This window comes from Sinocyclocheilus grahami, unplaced genomic scaffold, assembly GCF_001515645.1.
Source record: "Sinocyclocheilus grahami isolate Dianchi unplaced genomic scaffold, SAMN03320097.WGS_v1.1 scaffold1445.1, whole genome shotgun sequence".
Taxonomy (NCBI): domain Eukaryota; kingdom Metazoa; phylum Chordata; class Actinopteri; order Cypriniformes; family Cyprinidae; genus Sinocyclocheilus; species Sinocyclocheilus grahami.
The window spans coordinates 18,652-37,210 of record NW_015506624.1 but is presented as its reverse complement, the minus strand read 5'-3'; the positions used below and the strand labels follow the sequence as shown (position 1 = coordinate 37,210).

At 36.3% G+C, this 18,559-nt stretch overlaps 2 protein-coding genes across 2 annotated transcripts; both read left to right on the top strand.

Moving 5' to 3' along the window:
* The first annotated feature begins 4,102 nt into the window (after positions 1 to 4,102).
* On the top strand, positions 4,103 to 8,046 carry LOC107570353 (serpin H1-like). Its single transcript, XM_016256584.1, has 5 exons — positions 4,103 to 4,203; positions 5,586 to 6,188; positions 6,263 to 6,361; positions 7,178 to 7,410; positions 7,503 to 8,046. The coding sequence occupies exons 1-5, from the start codon at positions 4,134 to 4,136 to the stop codon at positions 7,803 to 7,805; spliced, it is 1,308 nt and encodes a 435-aa protein (XP_016112070.1). The 5' UTR covers positions 4,103 to 4,133; the 3' UTR covers positions 7,806 to 8,046.
* Positions 8,047 to 10,270: 2,224 nt separating this feature from the next.
* On the top strand, positions 10,271 to 12,132 carry LOC107570347 (alkaline ceramidase 3-like). Its single transcript, XM_016256570.1, has 6 exons — positions 10,271 to 10,313; positions 10,405 to 10,515; positions 10,661 to 10,713; positions 10,899 to 10,951; positions 11,449 to 11,530; positions 12,064 to 12,132. The coding sequence occupies exons 1-6, from the start codon at positions 10,271 to 10,273 to the stop codon at positions 12,130 to 12,132; spliced, it is 411 nt and encodes a 136-aa protein (XP_016112056.1).
* The last annotated feature ends 6,427 nt before the right edge of the window (positions 12,133 to 18,559 follow it).

Here is an 18,559-nt window from a genome sequence, read left to right as displayed (position 1 = left end):
CACCTTGGATGGCTTGATGGTGAGTAAATCATGGGGTAATTTTCATTTTTGGGTGAACTATCCCTTTAAGCATCATACACTTGGTAAACATATTAGATCTGTATTTCCCTTCATGTTGTTGAACGAGATGCCTCATTAATTTATTTCATTTGTTTGGGCATGGTCGGTCAGCAGGTCCAACCAATGCTCCTTCACATCCCGCCCTCTAATGCTATTTGCTCATGCGCTACAGTCAGCCTTTGAAGTTACCGAAAAAATGAGTCGATTCCAGGATGATTTGTTCACTTTATGATTCTAAAGATCATTCACGAATGAATCACCAGACCATTAGTTTTAAGGAGGGTTACTTTTATTTTACAAATGATCAGGGTTACTTTTCAATATTGGTTGGAATGATAATAATTGGCAATGCAAAATGTAAAAAAAACCCAGTTATAATGGTTGCTGTGTCTTTTGTGAAGTTTTGTGTAGCAGTGTTTGGCGAGGCCACCTCTGTCAGGCACAGCGGCTACTTATCCAGACCACAGGCAGAGAGCAAGAGCAGAGCATCTACTGCTTCTATTCCAGGATGCCAGTGAGAGATTAACCTCTGGCCTGAGCCAAGCTTGCATCACATCCTAATCTTTAACAACCTACTGGTGGACTGAAGCAGTCCTTCAACAAGCATGACTTTGAGGTAGACACACTAGCTGGGCACAGCTGTATGAATCACGTGTGTATTCATTGTGGTGTTTTCTGATATGCTGAGATGTCAGAAAGATTGCTCTGCTCATATCAGCTCCAGTCTGCTAGAATATAAGCAAATCCACTTTAAATGGACAAAAACATTAATTCATGAACATTGATTGCTGTCTAAGAAAAAAACTATGTTATATATAATAATTGTATTATTGGAATGACACTGTTGCATTTTTTTTATCAAGAAGAAATAATCGTAGTAATTGTATATATTATAATATATTACAATAATTTGTTAATTACAACTCTTTCATTATGAAATATCTCTTTAGGGGACCATAACTGGAATGAGCAAAAATAAGTTCCAAACCTCCATAGCAGATTATGAGGAGGTTTAGATGTATGAACCTAGCAGCACCTAGTGGACACAAATGTTGTGGTTGCAGGAAAATGCAACTACATCACACACACACACACACACACTGGTATTGGTGGTTTACAGGGACTCTCTATAGGCGTGATGGATTTTATACTGTACAAACTGTATTTTCTATCGCCCTACACCTAAACCTACCCCTCACAGAAAACTTTGTGCATTTTTAGAATAAAAAAAAGAAGAAGCACCATTTAGTATGTTTTTTTAAGCCTTTTGAATTACAGGGACACAGGAAGTGTCCTCATAAACCACCTTCATATTGTAATACCTGTGTCATACCCATGTCATTATACAAATTTGTGTCCTCATAAACCACCCAAACCATTGCACACACACACACACACTCAACTGAGCTGCCAATTTCATACTTGTCACTACTTGTGACTACCACATTTCTATTATTATTATTTTATCTCACATGTAATATTAAAAGATTGTGGTGTGATCACAAAATAAGATGTTTTTTGATGGGGTCTTTAGAACAGAGATTAATGTAATATAGAAAATATTGTTTCTTTTAGCTTAAACTGCTTATTTGCAAGATGCTATAGTGTTTACCATAGTCACGAAAATTACACCTTCCAATGACTGCTTACAATCATTTAAAATAGTTGGAATATACTGTACAACTGCTGACAACATTAAGGTTGTAGAAGAAGTTACAAGACACTGTTTAAGTTTACAGTTAAGACACACACCAGACACCACCACCACAGCATAGTGATAATATCTGCTCTGCCTACAAAGCACAAAGAGCAGACAGCATTTACAACATGCTGAGAGTGAAATTCCTTTGCCTTCTTTGTCACGGAAGAGCTCACAATAGCTGGGCAGGTTTCCACCGATCTGAACCTCTGATACATTAGTAAGGTAGTACACTAGACATTCATTCAGAACATGAAATGTCCCACCCAACAGACATATTACAGAAACACAAATGCAATGTCAGATCAGGTTTTAGTCAAAATAAAGGCTGGTTTTGATTAAAATATGGAACTTTGGCAGGCTGGCCCCTAGTAATGGGTTGTTTATGGAAATGTGGATGTAAACAGGACTACAGGAAGCGCATCCTGTAATTTCCCCAGTGCTCATTGTGTGTATGCATATGAATTTTACATTATTGTTTTATACAGACATATACTACAGTTCAGATGTTTGAAGTCAGTAAGTTTTTTTTTTTAAAGAAATTAATACTTTTATACAGCAAGGATTCATTAAACTGATCAGTGATCTTTTATAATGTTGTAAAACACTTTTAATTATAGCTGCAAACAGCATTGATGGGCCCAAGCCCCAAGAAATAACTTTCTCGCTTTCCCTTTTGTTCACGGCAGTTAATCAGTTACTGTCAGTCTGGGTTACAGTGTGCCTGTAGTTTTCTCTATTTCTGTTTTATCACGTGATAGAAAGTCTAAGGCCAAACCTCAAGCTATGTGGATCTAACAACATGATGGAACACGTTAAGCAGCAAATCAGAAAAGAAACCCTGACAACTGAAGCGAGCAGCATTCTGATGCATGAGGAATGCCAGCGCCATCAGCTGTGTTTTCACTGATCTTTACAAAGTGGCCTGGAGGTGTATACTTTGAAATCTGTGCTGTTAATGGTTTGTATCTTTGAACAGTGTCATGTTAGATGTGAATGAGAAACAGCCCGTTCAGCCCCCACACAAAGCTAATGAGACATGTTTCAAGACACAAATTTCAGATCACGTCTTAATGTTAGAAACTCACATATTTTATACAATTCTTCCAAACCAAATTACCTGAGATCTGCTATTCACATTATAACTCCATACTGTTACTGCATGTCAACAGTTGTCCAATTTGTAATTTGATAATTAATAAATAAATTTTGTAATACCTCACTAAATTTGGTAAGATTTAAGCTTAAAACTAACAAATGAAGATAGTGCTGTAAGAAAAAATATACTTTTATTTATAGACTTGTAGATAGCTGAAGCAATGGTTTGAAGTTAAAAACATCTTGATGGATTTGTTTCTTACAAACATGCAGCTTTTCACTTCTCAAGATGTTAATTGTTGGACTGGAGTTGTGTGGACTACTTGTGGATTATTGTGATGTTTTTATCAACTGTTTGGACTCGCATTCTGACGGCACCCATTCACTGCAGAGGATCCATTGGAGAGCAAGTGATGTAATGCTGAATTTCTTTAAACATTAAGAAATGTTTTTGCAGTGCTGAGAGAAGGACACTTACATGAAACATTACTGAGATCCCTCCAAGTCTCATTTAGCTTTCAAAGAGCCAATTCTAAGCAATAGAAAGTTCCTCTGGGATTCTTTATGCATTCCAGAGCTTCGTGTTTGTACAACAGGATTCCTAGTTCTATATAAAGAAGAGGAAGATACAAAGCATATTAGTTTAGTGCATAAAGAATGTCTTGTTTTTTTTTGTTTTTTTTGACATATAGAAACCATTATGCATGCTTTGCACCCAACTAGACAGATTGTTTCTGCTGTCCTCTTGCAGGCCCAGACACGACCCACTAAAACGTGGCACACAGAAGAGAGAGGGAGGAGAGACGGATGGATGGGATGGGGGTGGAAGTAGAACAACCACTTAACCTCTTCTTTTTACTGTTACTTTCAAAATATACTTTTGCATTTTCTGAACAAATTTTGAAAATAATAAATAAAATGTCATTTAAAATATCAAGTATTAACACCAGGTTTTAGACTAAATTAGTTTACTTCTTACTAGGATGTTTTTAAATTTGATTTGATGTTAATCAGTAAATCTGGTGTCCACATTTCTGAATTACATCCACCTTTTTTCATACTCACCAATTTCCTTGCATGAAAAAGCACTTTAGTTTAGCCATTGTGTGAGTGAGTGAGCAGGAAATGGGTCAGTTCCTGCTGCCTTTAGGACCTTGAGGAGAGAGTCCAGTTTCCACAGTAATTGGATCTGGGGGAGGTCTCACAGAAAAACGGGAACATTATAATACTCCTTTCCCAACTTCCAGAAGTTTCTTTTCCAGACTACGAAGTCTGCATGAAGGATTTGGTGTCCGGGGAAGCTGACAGATCCAAGAGGCTGCAGAAGTTTTCAGGAGCTCTGAGAGGTGAGTAATGGATGCCATTACAGCTGTGAAAACTAATTTTGCATTCAGTCTTCATCAGCAGCATGAAAAATTTAGAAAATGTGTGGTATTTCATAACACAATCCTTCATTTAAAAATTTGGAATGTAAAATAAATGCTTGTATTAGACTTTTTAACTTTTATTGCTTTACTCAAAGGTGAAAAGATGCTCATAAGCAGCTAAGTGCTTTGATTAACTGTGTTTGTGTGATGATTCGAAAGGTTTTTTTGCACACGTCACAGTTCCAAATGTTCTCAATTTTTTCTTCAGGCTCTGACATGTAAGCATAATAAAAGGTAATTCATTGAGAGGGTGTATCTGCACGGCCGAAGGCAACATTTTGGGCTGTTCACTGGTAGAGGGGTGGGGCAAAGCTGCACAAACTGAAGTCTGATGTTCCCACAATAGTGTCAGAACTTCCTGCCATCCTGGCAGTGCTGATTGGATAACAGTTATCTAGCGTAAGATGACTCCGGGAGCCGTGAAATCTGTATGTGGCTGCACAGCTTTTTTCCCCCATGAAAAGTTGTGTGCATCTTGGGTAATGTGATATTATATGCTACTGTTTAAAAGTTTGGTGGTCAGCAAGATTTTTTTTTTTTGAAAGAGAAGATGACAAGAAAAGTGACAGTAAAGACATTTATAATGTTACAAAAGATTTCTATATCAAATAAACACTCTTCTATTCAACACTCTATTCATCATAGAATCCTGAAACAAGTATTGAAAATAATAAATGTTTCTTGAGTATCAAATCAGCATGTTAGAAAGATTTCTGAAGGATCATGTAACACTGAAGACTGGAGTAATGATGCTGAAAATTCAGCGTTGCCATCAGAATAATAAAATTTATTTTAAAAGTAATTAAAATAGAAAAGAGTTGTAATATTATTTCACAATAATCCTGTTTTTATTGTATTTTTGATCAAATAAATGCAGCCTTGGTGAGCATAAGAGACTTTCAAAACATAAAAAAACTTACAGATCCCAAACATTTGAATGGCAGTGTAAACATCTGAAACATTCTTAAATATATATTTTTTATATTCAGCAAGGAATAAGCAAAAACATGCTATGGTAAAGGATCTCTGATCTTCTGAGAGCTTAGTAAAGTTACAACTGTGCACATGGCAGTTATGTAACATTACTGCCTTAAATGTCTGCTGGACTTCCTTTAGCATAGCAGGCCTGTCACTTAAGTCTATGGGAATTTAAAATGACAGCTCTAATATATCTTGGCACTACTGTCAGTTCTGTGGTCAGGAACTGAAATACAGTCTACAGCTCACAAATAAAGAAAACCATCTCATATTTATGCAAAATAACGTTGCACCACATTGACTAATCTTTTCTACCTTTATAGGCTGTAAACTTACCACCTCCAAAATCATGTTGGTGTCAAACGTGGTTCTCCTGTGCCTACTGGCCACTGTGAGTGCGGACAAAACCCTCAGCAGCCATGCCTCCATCCTGGCTGACAACAGTGCCAATTTGGCCTTCAACCTGTACCAAAACCTGGCAAAAGAGAAGGACATCGAGAACATCCTGATTTCTCCCGTGGTTGTGGCCTCCTCGCTGGGTTTGGTGGCTCTTGGAGGGAAATCCAACACTGCTTCTCAGGTCAAAACCGTCCTGAGCGCCACTACGGTGAAGGATGAGCAGCTACACTCTGGGCTGTCTGAGCTTCTCACCGAGGTCAGTAACTCAACAGCACGCAATGTCACCTGGAAGATCAGCAACCGTTTGTATGGGCCCAGCTCTGTGAGCTTCGTCGACGACTTTCTGAAGAGCAGCAGGAAGCATTATAATTACGAGCACTCCAAAATAAATTTCCGTGACAAGCGCAGTGCGGTGAAAGCAATCAATGAATGGGCATCGAAGTCCACCGACGGCAAGCTGCCCGAGGTGACCAAAGATGTGGAGAAGACAGATGGAGCCATGATCATCAATGCCATGTTTTATAAACGTAAGTCTTGATTATCTTTAGAATGAGAAGCAATAAGATTCATTAACTAATATGGTGCTCTGTTTCCTCTCCAGCACACTGGGATGAGCAGTTTCATCATAAGATGGTGGATAATCGTGTTTTCTTAGTGCATCGCTCCTATACCATCTCTGTACCCATGATGCATCGCACAGGTGAGGCCGAGGTTAAGCAGATATGATCCTGAAACACAGAATGAGGTGTAACTTAGTGGTTAAAAGTAAATTGTGGGTAATATTTCATTTAATTTTTTATTACAAATACATTTTTGGGGCAATACTAGTGTTTAGGTGTATATAATTTTTGTTTTCAAGTTTATATATTTATCATATTGTTTAATTTTTCATAGTTATGTTGTTTAATATTTATCACATTTTTAATTTGAGTCAATTTGATTAATTAATTTAATTTAATTAAACAAAAATATTTTCGTTCACAAAATTATGCAAAGGTGCAAAATTAAACTACTGAAATATTTAATTATAATTTTGTAAATATTTTATATTTTTAAATATATAAAAATATAGATTCGTTTTTGTTTTAATGAAATATCCTTTAAATGTAGTCATGTTATATTCTTTAATTTTAAGGAATATATTTGTTTATCATAAAAATATGTTTAATTAACTTTTAGTTTTACTCAGACTAAAATTGCATGTAATTTTAGTCAGCAAAAAATGACAGTATTATAAAAGTTACATATTTTAAAAATGTATAAATATTTATAGATATATTTTTAGAACATATAAAATATGTATACACTTAATATATGAAATATGTAGTTATATTTAGTAAAAAATTAAATATTTGTTTTTGTCAGTGAATTTAAAATTAATACTGGCCAGTAAAAATTTTTTTCAAAACTCACCTACTATCGTTTATATCGAACTTCTGTTTGATTTGGAAAGAAATTTCAGCCTTCCTTCATTTGCCCTTACATGCTTACGTCATATATTCATGCTGTCTTTCAGGCATTTATGGCTTCTTTGACGACACAACCAACAACCTTTTACTTCTGGACATGCCACTGGCCCATAAGATGTCGTCTGTGGTGTTTATCATGCCGTACCACGTAGAATCCCTGGAGAGAGTGGAGAAACTATTGACACGCCAACAACTGAACACCTGGATCAGTAAAATGGAACAGAGGGCGGTTGCGGTGTCACTGCCAAAGGTCAGCGTGGAGGTCAGCCACAACCTGCAGGTACGGACAGTCTGCAGTTTCAGCAAGCTATTATATTATTATAAACTTGCCTGTGATTTCAATTGCTAATATAATGCCACATTTTCTTGCAGAAACATCTCGCTGAACTGGGTCTGACTGAAGCTGTGGACAAGGCCAAAGCTGATCTGTCCAACATCTCAGGGAAGAAAGACCTCTATCTGTCCAACGTGTTTCATGCCTCCGCCATGGAGTGGGACACTGAGGGAAATCCACCCGATATTAGCGTCTATGGTACCGACAAGCTTAAGAACCCCAAACTCTTCTACGCTGACCATCCCTTCATCTTCCTGGTGAAGGACAAGAAGACAAACTCCATCCTTTTCATGGGCAGGCTTGTCCGACCGAAGGGTGATAAAATGAGGGATGAATTGTAATTTTTTTCATTTAAATGTGATTGTATGTGGTTAATGAGTGTGTATGTGTGTGTGTGTGTGTGTGTGTGTGTGTGCAGATTTATGGATGTGTGTAAATGGTACACCTGAGTTCGTTCCATTAGATCTGGGGACAACCATGTGCTATCCGTTACGTATACTTTGACAATTAACATTTAGGTGCCTCATAATGTTTTTTGTTATAAAAAAATGCAAGTGTACTTGACAAAGTATCGTAAATTCACATCTGAATCGGTAAGAAGACAAACTCCATCCTTTTCATGGGCAGGCTTGTCCGACCGAAGGGTGATAAAATGAGGGATGAATTGTAATTTTTTCATTTAAATGTGATTGTATGTGGTTAATGAGTGTGTATGTGTGTGTGTGTGTGTGTGTGTGTGTGTGCAGATTTATGGATGTGTGTAAATGGTACACCTGAGTTCGTTCCATTAGATCTGGGGACAACCATGTGCTATCCATTACGTATACTTTGACAATTAACATTTAGGTGCCTCATAATGTTTTTTGTTATAAAAAAATGCAAGTGTACTTGACAAAGTATCGTAAATTCACATCTGAATCGGTTTCTGAGAAGTGCAGCGTGCTTATATTAAGTATGATCTCCATGAAATTTGCTATAAATCCACACGAACAGCATTTTTGCTCAAGGGTTTATCTTTTTTCTTTGCGTTTCGATTGCTGGAGCGCTTAACTCTCTATGCCGAGAGTTTGGTTTCTGAAAAAGTCTGGATTTTGTTACACAAAGTGCCTGCGAGTTCACCACGCCATGCTGAAACGTTCCTCTCAGAAGTGCACACTTGTGTCTGCACTAAATACTGTGTCTGCACTAGACAGCATGTGATATGAGCTCACGTCTGTGCCATTTTTAAGCTTGTATTCACATTGTCATTGCACCAAAACACGGTTGTCTAAAAATGTTGGTTTGTTCCTGGTTCTTTCAATAAAATCAGCATCACTGAGAATGTGTGCGGGTTTTATTTATGCCGTGTTTCTTTTAAGGTCAAAGTAAAGTTTGTGGTTCTGTTTGGAACTGCATACTCTACCATACTACAGTACACTTATTATTTCTGATGTATAAAGTATGTATAATGTACACAGAATGCAGATTTTACTACTTTTACCAATGGCATTAGCCAAAGTGTTCAACAGACCTTAGTTAGGTTAGAAGCCACTGCATTTAATGTGGATGTAAAGGATCAGATTTTACAATGGCACACATTGTATAAAGTATTTTTTTTTTTTACAGCTCACAACTTTGAAACTGTTTTTGGAGTTTTGTCTACTGATTTTTTTCTATTTTCAGAAAGAGGTTTCGTCAGCTGAGCAATCTATATGTTGTTAAAAACAACAGTACAATCCATTGAATGCACTGTACTTCAGTCTCTCACAGCCTCATTTTCATTCCTGTCAAAACTTAAATTTGCCTCTACCCTGACTGGTCTATTCCAGATTTTTTTTTCAAGATCTTCCAAAAGAAAATCTTTATTTTTTATATGAATAATACCACGTTGAGTTTTTGGCATACAAAACTCTAGACTTGTGGGCTGCACAAAGCTCTGGCCGTACACAGAAAACATAAAGTTATTTATCGTTCCTTCATCAAGTCTTTGGCGATACTTTCTATTCAAAAGAAACAGGTTTGTCTGTACTCTCACACGTGAACTCTGTCATCTGATTAGATGAGAATGTGTACAACTGCACATCAGTATTTCACGTTCAACCCAAAAAAATTAAAATAAAAAAGCTGCACAGTGGGTAAAAGCTGAAATAAAAAAAAATACAGTAATTGTCTAATATTCAAGGAAAGCAGCTAAATAATCCTATTATGATACAAATTTTCATGGAAAACAGTTAAAATTTCCCATATATTTCTACTAAATTATTTGAACAAAAAATAATGCAAAATAAAATTTAATGGCCAATATGTATTTTCTCTCACAAGTAATGCACATGACTCCAAAGTCTATCAATGAATTTCTTAAAGCTGTGTGTTTGTAAGAAACAAATGCATCATTAAGGCGTTATAACTTCAAACCGTCGCTCTTGGCAATAATACAAGTCCACAATTCAGTGAAAAAGCCCTATTGTCCTCTCACATCAAAATCTAGCAAGATATTTGCTTAGAACTATTTTCTCTTGTAACGGTGCTTAATCTGTGCACATTTCTCCTGATTAAAACGAGATTACTTTTTCATTGGAGAAAGCATTATGGATAGAGGACTCATACTTTACCCGGAAGCAACAGTTTGAAGTTAAAAACATCTTAATGATGAATGTGTTTATTACAACCACGCAGCTTTTGACCTCACAAGACGTTAATAGATGGACTGGAGTGGTGTGGATTATTGTGAGGTTTTTATCAGCTGTTTGGACTCTCATTCTGACGGCACCCATTTACTGCTGAGGATCCATTGGTGACCAAGTGATGTAATGCTACATTTCTCCAAATGTGCTTCGATGAAGAAACAGTCTCATCTACATCTTGGATTGGTGAGTTCATTTTCATGTAATCTTTGGGTGAACTATTCCCTTAATATTTAAATTCATTAAAATGAAAACATTGTTTCTTTGCTTTCTTCAGGGAATACTGTCAGTAACCTGATAATGATCCTACCTCCCATTTATGGAGCCATTCAGACGTATAAAGATGGTTTGGAAGTACGCTATGTGTGGTCCTTTTTAGGAATTGCTGGTACGTAGCTTTCACATGATTTTATATAATCACAAACTTCATTTTTTTATGGAGTGACCTGTCCCCCAGTTATTCAAGACTGTATTTCCTAACCAAATGGAGATTAAATGTACTGTTTTTTATATTGTCTCTCTTTTTGGTCCAGCCGTAGGCATTGGTTCATGGAGCTTCCACATGACACTACAGTATGAAATGCAGGTAAGCTTGACTTTTCTTCAGCCTTTCAAAGTGTGCATCTTGTTCCCAAGCACATGAAAAGCTTATTTTCACTTTCATTCTCATAGCCACAAAGCTGCTTCTCTAACAGTACATCCCCAAAGCAATAGCAGTAATTCACAAGTGACACAAATGCTGTCAGTCTCTGGATTGTCTTTTGCTTTTAGTTACTGGATGAGCTGCCAATGATCTACAGCTGCTGCGTGTTTGTCTACAGCCTGTAAGTTGACATTTCTTACACCTGCAAAGTCATACTGTCTGCCTTCAACTTTGACCTCTGAGCACTCATAAGCTTAATGAGGATCAGACGCTGGATTTGATGACAGAAAATAATAAATTTTTTGTCATTAAGATTTCTTTTAATGTCTTTTGCCATTCAAATGTTTGGGGTCTCTGGGGTCTTTTATGCTTACCAAGGCTGTATTTATTTGATTATAAATACAGTAACATTTTGAAATATGTTTAGTTACAATTATTAGTTTATTTGATACAGATGTTTTGTTCGTAACTTATAAATGTCTTTACTGTCACTATTGATCAATTTAATGCATCCTTGCTGAATAAAATATTATTTCTTTCTTTAAAAAAAAAAAATGACTGACCCCAAGCTTTTGAATGGTAACGCATGATTGTAAGTCATTTACTCTGGATACTTTTTCCTCTGACCTTTTTTTTATTTTTTGTGACTGATTTGAATGCATATCTCACATATTACAGATATGAATGCTTCAAGCAAGAGCGTGCTGTTAACTATTTGTCAATTACACTTTTGCTGACCTTCAGTATTACTGTTAGCGTGGTAAGTTTTTTCTTTGCTGTTCTAAATTTTCAAAAAAATACAGTGGGACACAAATTTCTACTATATTTAATTTTTCAAATTTAGTACAAACCTTTCATTTCAAATAAAATTATCAACATAATTTGAATTGAAATAAACGAAACGATTTAAAAATAAAATATTAATATTTCTTAATATGGCGTCCATATGATGAATATTATCCAGCATGATTTAGGAATGCTATTTATTCTTTATTCGGATCCCCATTATATTCCATAAAGTGGCAACGACACTTTGCATAGAAATGTTCCAAATAAAAATAACAATGGGAAAATAGTGACCTAGAAATACTGCAGAATCTTAATAAATATTTCCTCTTTTTCATATGAAACTTTCATTGTTTTTCATTTTTTAAAAACCCTAAACATTGCTTATTTACTTGTTTTAAATGAATAAAATCCCAGATTTCCAATGCAGTCTGTTTATATACTGTATATATTATTGATTTTTTTTTTCTCCATGCTCAGGAAGTGCATTTCATTTGTCTTTTGTAGGTTTACCTGATATGGAAGGAGCCTGTGTTTCAGTTTGCCAAATGCATTACTGAGAAAGCTGCCAAATGAAGGAAAGTTTTCGTCATTATTATAGGTTAGATGAGCGGTTTGTGGTTTTGTGATTTTGCACACTATAAGATGTATAAAAATTGTCTTATAAATCTGAGAGTCTAATTAGCGAGAAAGAAGCGGCCAAAACTAGGAATTGATTCTGGCTGGTATTTCTTTGTTGCCTTCATGAGGGAAACTAATATAGGTTTGATGGATCATATCTAGTCAGATTGGCATCTCATATTTTGTACTTGAACTTAATGTACCTAACCTGAGATGCTACATTTTTACTTATCTCTACATTTTTAGAGATTATGAAGGTCAAATTAAACGGATCAGAAAAATGAATGAGTGTTAATAAGTTGGGAGTAAAGTATGATCTTTTTCATCCTGAAGATGGGGATGAGATATTACTGTAATACATTTGACTGTAATAATGGTCATTGTACTCGGTGTGTTTCAGAGATACATTAGCATGTTACATAATCGTTTCCATGTTACACATATTGCATCATGATATTATTAATTAAAGTAGAACAGATTAACAAAAGTCATGAATTGCTCTGCAAAATTCAGTGAGTCAGTAAATCAACGACTCACTCATTAAGCCACTCATTTATGAGTCAGCGTTCTTGAACGAATGATTCAGTGACTCACTTTTTAACGAATCACTTGGTGGAGTGACTCAAAACAATTGATTCAAGGACACAACGGAACTGTTGTATAAAAATAAATAGTTAAGCATGAGTTTTGCCCTTCAAACATTTCAAGCCCCTCTTGTCAACAATATGTAATTTAATTTATTTAATTTTAGGTAAACTAATTATGAATAGTGTTAATATGAGTGCTAATTACATTGAACTGAGATAAGATATTAAAATGCTGTTACTCAGTCGAGAGTAAATTAATTCAAATCAAATAAAACCTTACTATCATTAGTAAATGAATGTTTCATAAGCTAGATAGGCCTATTCATTATGTTCTCCTCTCTAATATTGACTACATGAACTGCCACAAGCCGCGCTTGCGGTCAGAAAAACAACAGTGAAGTGTGGTTATGTATGAAGATGTGTTGGCTATTAATATCGATTCATCATTTGTTTTATGTATTGTGCCAAGAACACAATCATCTCTATGTGAAGCACAGTTGATAAAAAGAAAATCTTACAACAATAAAAACATCCTTTTAATTCCACAGATTCATTATTTTACGAACCTATCCGGATTGTAAACACTTGCACATTACGTGAGAAGGCTAATAATTAATTATTAATATTCACGTTAATAATATTCGTTCAGTAGTTCAGCAAAAATATGAAAATGTATGTGTGCCACAACCACATTTTAAATACGAACACCTGGCTACGATTAATGAGTTGAGGCTGTCATTGTTGTAACAGTAGAGGGCACCACCATAATGACCTCTAACCCACACTCCTGTGCACACATACAGTCATGGCCAAACGTTTTGGCAGTGACATACATTTTGTGTTTTGCTAAGTTTGCTGCTTAAGCTGTTGTGGTGTTCATTCACATTGTTTCTAGATTATTGTGTAGAATGATCACATGCATTTAAAATGATTGCTAAAAGCTTCATTGGCCAAAAAAAATGGAAAAAAACCCCGCATCAAAATGGCCTCGCATGCAAGGAAATTGCTACAAAGAATATTGCACCTGAAATAACCATTTACCGGATCATGAAGAACTTCAAGGAGAGAGGTTCGACTGCAGTGAAGAAGTCTTCAGGACGTCCCAGAGTGTCCAGCAAGCACCAGGACCGTCTCCTCCTGAGGAGTCAGCTATGGAATCGTGTCGCCAGCAGTGCAGAGCTTGCTCAGGAATGGCAGCAGGTTGGTGTGAGAGCATCTGCACGCACAGTGAGGCAAATACTTTTGGACAACGGCCTGGTGTCAAGAAGGGCAACAAAGAAGCCACTTCTCTCCAAGAAAAACATTAAAGACAGACTGAAATTCTGCAGGAAGTACAAGAATTGGACAGCAGAAGACTGGTGCAAAGTTATTTTCTCTGATGAATCTCCCTTCCGACTGTTTGGGACATCTAGAAAATCGATTGTTCGGAGAAGAAAAGGTGAACGCTACCATGAGTCCTGTGTTGTGCCAACGGTGAAGCATCCTGAGACTGTCCATGTGTGGGGTTGCTTTTCAACCAAGGGAGTGGGCTTTCTCATAATTCTGCCCAAAAACACTGCCACGAATAAAGAATGGTATCAAAACGTCCTGCAAGAGCGACTTCTTCCAAAGATCCATGAGCAATTTGGTGATGATCCGTGCATTTTCCAGCATGATGGAGCACCATGTCACAAAGCAAGAGTGATAAAGAAGGGGCTCGAAGATCATTACATTGACATTTTGGATCCGTGGCCTGCCAACTCCCCCGGATCTCAATCCCATAGAGAACCTGTGGTCAGTTCTCAAAAGGCGAGTGGACAAGCAGAAGCCCACAAATTGTGATCAACTCCGAGAACTAATAAGGCAAGAATGGATCGCCATCAGTCAGGATTTGGCCCAGAAGCTAATATCCAGCATGCCAGAGTGAATTACAGAGGTTATGAAGAACAAGAGTCAACACTGTAAATATTGACTCATTATATTTTTTTGCCAATAAAAGCCTTTAAAACTTGCTTATAATTGTTTTTCAGTATACCATAGAAACATGTGGGAAAAATCTACAAATACTGAAGCAGCAAAACACAAAATTTATGTCACTGCCCAAACAATTGGCCATAGAGCTGTCACTGAGTCATGGAAGACAGAGATGTCAGTGAGTCATTTCCTGCCCTGGAAAATAAGCATAATATGAATGAAACCTCTTGAGCTCAGACGCTTAGGTAAGCAGGGGAATTCTGCACGACCGTCAGAGACTTCAGGTGAACGCTCGTCTTCAGCTGCTTACATGGCTTCTGACTGTATCAAAATGGGAAACCCCTTGAGATCATCAGGATCATTGTCAAGGACCCAAAATATACCCAAACGTGACATGAGACAAAAGTATCACATGTTATTAAAAATAACACATTTATTTTGAATAACATTTAAATCACAATTGTAGTTTTTGTCACATCAACTATTTAAGTGACCTGCAAAAAAGTGATTAAAAGTAGTGAAAACTCCATTAATGACAAAGTTAGATATACATTTTCCATGCAGTAGCCTATATTCACATTTTTTGTGTTGTTTGTCATGTTATTTATCGATTACCCAGGGTAAACTGGGTAAATCTGTGTTTAATTGGCTTTTAATACAGATTTATCTCAGCTGACCTGTGACTGATCAATGATGAATCATTTAGGCTGAATGAACTCTGACCATAACCTAATATTGCCAGTCAATGTCAGATGTTAAACCTATTTAACATAATGAACTATTGTCTGTATCAAAGATTGTATTTTTAAATGTGATGAATGAAAGGGTGAATGTAAGAGAAACTGCTGTGTTTGCATTCTGGTCATCATGTGCTTTTCACTGCAACCAAAAATGTATAACACACCCTCCTCACAGCTTCAGTGAGTCATTGTTTTATATTGTTTTCTTTAAAGTGTGAATAATATGGGCTGTAGTGGCGCTTGATGTTACTATTACTCATATTTAAAGTTAACTATTAGAACACATGCTAAAAACCACTCCGAACATCATAGCAATGCTTAAAATGTAACAAAATAAATAAACAATAATAATCAATTACATAAAAGAATAACTTGCATTATGAATTCTAATTGGTGATGGTGGGGTATTTGAACATGATAAAAACTATACTCAGAATGCCTGAGCAATCTCATAACATTGCTTAAAATGTAACAAAAAATAAAAATAACCCATATTGTGAATTCTAATAAATAGAGTAAAAACCAGAATTAGAACCAGTCAATCTCTAAATTGAGACGGAAATATGCACACACTACACAATACATCTTTACATGCCCTTATCTGTGTTTATTTAACAAGAATGATCACTATTGGGAAAAATGCATGTTGTAAATACAAAAATTCCCTGACTACACCCTGAACCAACAGCTTTATGTGTTACTAACACTAGTGATAGGACTGATAATAGCAGATGTAGAGGTGGAGCCAGATTCTGTGGCCAAAGGATGTGGTGACAACCTAATTTAAATGAGCTGTTTTCAATATTTTTGCTGAGATTAGACAATCAGTGACGGGCAAAAAGCATATGTTTAATCAATTCAGTAATAACTGCGTAATCTAGAACACTTCTGATAAACAGCTCTGATAAACCATGACTGTGCTGATGTTTGGGGGTGGGGGGGACCTCAGAATTCAGGTCCACTAATTGAAAAAGTCAAATGCCTGTAAGGTTTTTACGATGACAGTCACATTCCCGCAGACAGTGTGTTGAGAGATTCCTCATTGTGTGCTTCGTGCTTCTAACAACTACATAAATTAAAAAAAAAAAAAACTCCCACTGTACCCCACAACACCACAGGGCCGAAACTTTAGACGCAAGTTTTGGCTTAGACGTTTGGATAATTCATGTACTGTAAAAATATAATAAATAAAAACCACAGTGTGCTGCTTGTTTTGACTTTTTTGAGCACGCATTTAAATCAGGTGGTCTGTTTCATGTGGATGTGAGGATAAACCCTTCTGTGAGAGAGTTGAGTTCACAGCAGACATGGGGAATCTCTGGCTGGGCCTGTTCACACTGCTGCAGCCTGCTGTTCTGTGCTCCTCCTGCTGCTGCCGCCTGCCTGCTGACCTGGAGTTTGCAGAGGTAATTATAAACCATCAATAGATCTTCAAGATATTCAAATATTCAAAAAAAAACTCACCACCACAATGCTAGGGTCTTGTGAGCGGTTGCCAGCATTGCTATGCGGATACTAGGGTGTTATGGGTGGTTGCAAGTCTCTCCTTCAAGTTAGCTTTGGATGAAAGCATCTAAATGACTTGTCACTTTTGTATTATTATTATTATATATATATATTTTTTGCATACATGAAATCAAATGTTGATATACTGTATATGTAATATGGGTTGCTTTGGTCAGAAACATGTGTTTACTATATACATATACATACTGTATATATGCAGGAAGCTGTATATGATGTCGCATGATGTTTAAAAACAAGTTATTTGTGACTTCTTCATGCTTCACCACAGCATCCTTACACACTTAGGGAAGTCACTATAGTGTGTAGACACTGGGAACTTCCACTATTCAGGTCTAGGTAAATAGCTGTAACAGCTGTTCACCGTGTGTGAAAATTCTGAGGTTGGTGATTTGCGTAAACGCATTGGTGTGGTGATGGTGACTTTTTATGGGTATGAATAATTACACAAAGGGCATGATTCAAAATACACTGATGTAGCAATACAGCCCACAGCTGTTAGCATGGGCAGGCTACCAGCGTTTTCTGTGCTCGTCTTAAAATAGTTTTCGAGTCTATACAATTAGTTTGGCTGAGGGGTATGTTTTCTCAGCATAAATTAATAGCAGCAGCTGTGTATGTGTTTTTCCCCTTTCTGTGTGGGATTCTTGAAACGATAATAGTAAACAGCCCTCTGGGCAATAGATTTGTGTCTATTGTGAGTGATATTACGTCATTCAAACAGCTTAAATTTAAGAATCCATAAGAGCCAAATGTATCTCAGCCAAAGTAATGAACCTATGACAGTGATGTGCCCTTAATCATCATGACCAGACTAGTAATCTATAGTATTTTTTTCCATAGTAAATTTACCCTAATATAGTCAAACTAGTTAAAAAATGTTGTTTTATCAAACAAGTACTATAGTATTTTATATTAAATTAACTATAGAAAATGTAGTAAAACTATAACATAGTATACAACAATCTACAGTTTAGAAATTCACTCAGATTCACCCAAAAATGAACATTTGCTGAAAATGTACTCACCCTGAGGAAGATCGGTTTGTTTCTTCATTTGGATATGGAGAAATGTAGCATTACATCACTTGCTCACCAGTGGATCCTCTGTAGTGAATGGGTGCCGTCAGAATGAGAAGAGTCCAACCAGCTGATAAAAACATCACAATTATCCACAAGTAATCCAAACCACTCCAGTCCATCAATTAACGTCTTGTGAAGTTAAAAACTGTGTGTTTGTAAGAAACTATGCTTCTTGGCGTTTTAACTTCAAACTATCGTTTCTAACCAAAATACCATCCTATCCATCCTATACCTTTAAGACTGCAATATACATTAACAAAGTGCAGTAAATAAAACAGTATACTGTACGACAATTTACTACAGTTTACTAAGTATACTACAGTATTTTTTCATGTGGGACACACCATTTTACATAACAGAGTAGAAATACTTCATAGTAGCTTACAGACTAGAGTTTTGAATCAGTGTATTGTCCTAATTATCCTTATAATTTTCATTTACTCCAAGATTAATTTGTTCACTTGGAATTTGTTGCCTTGGATTTTATGCAATGATC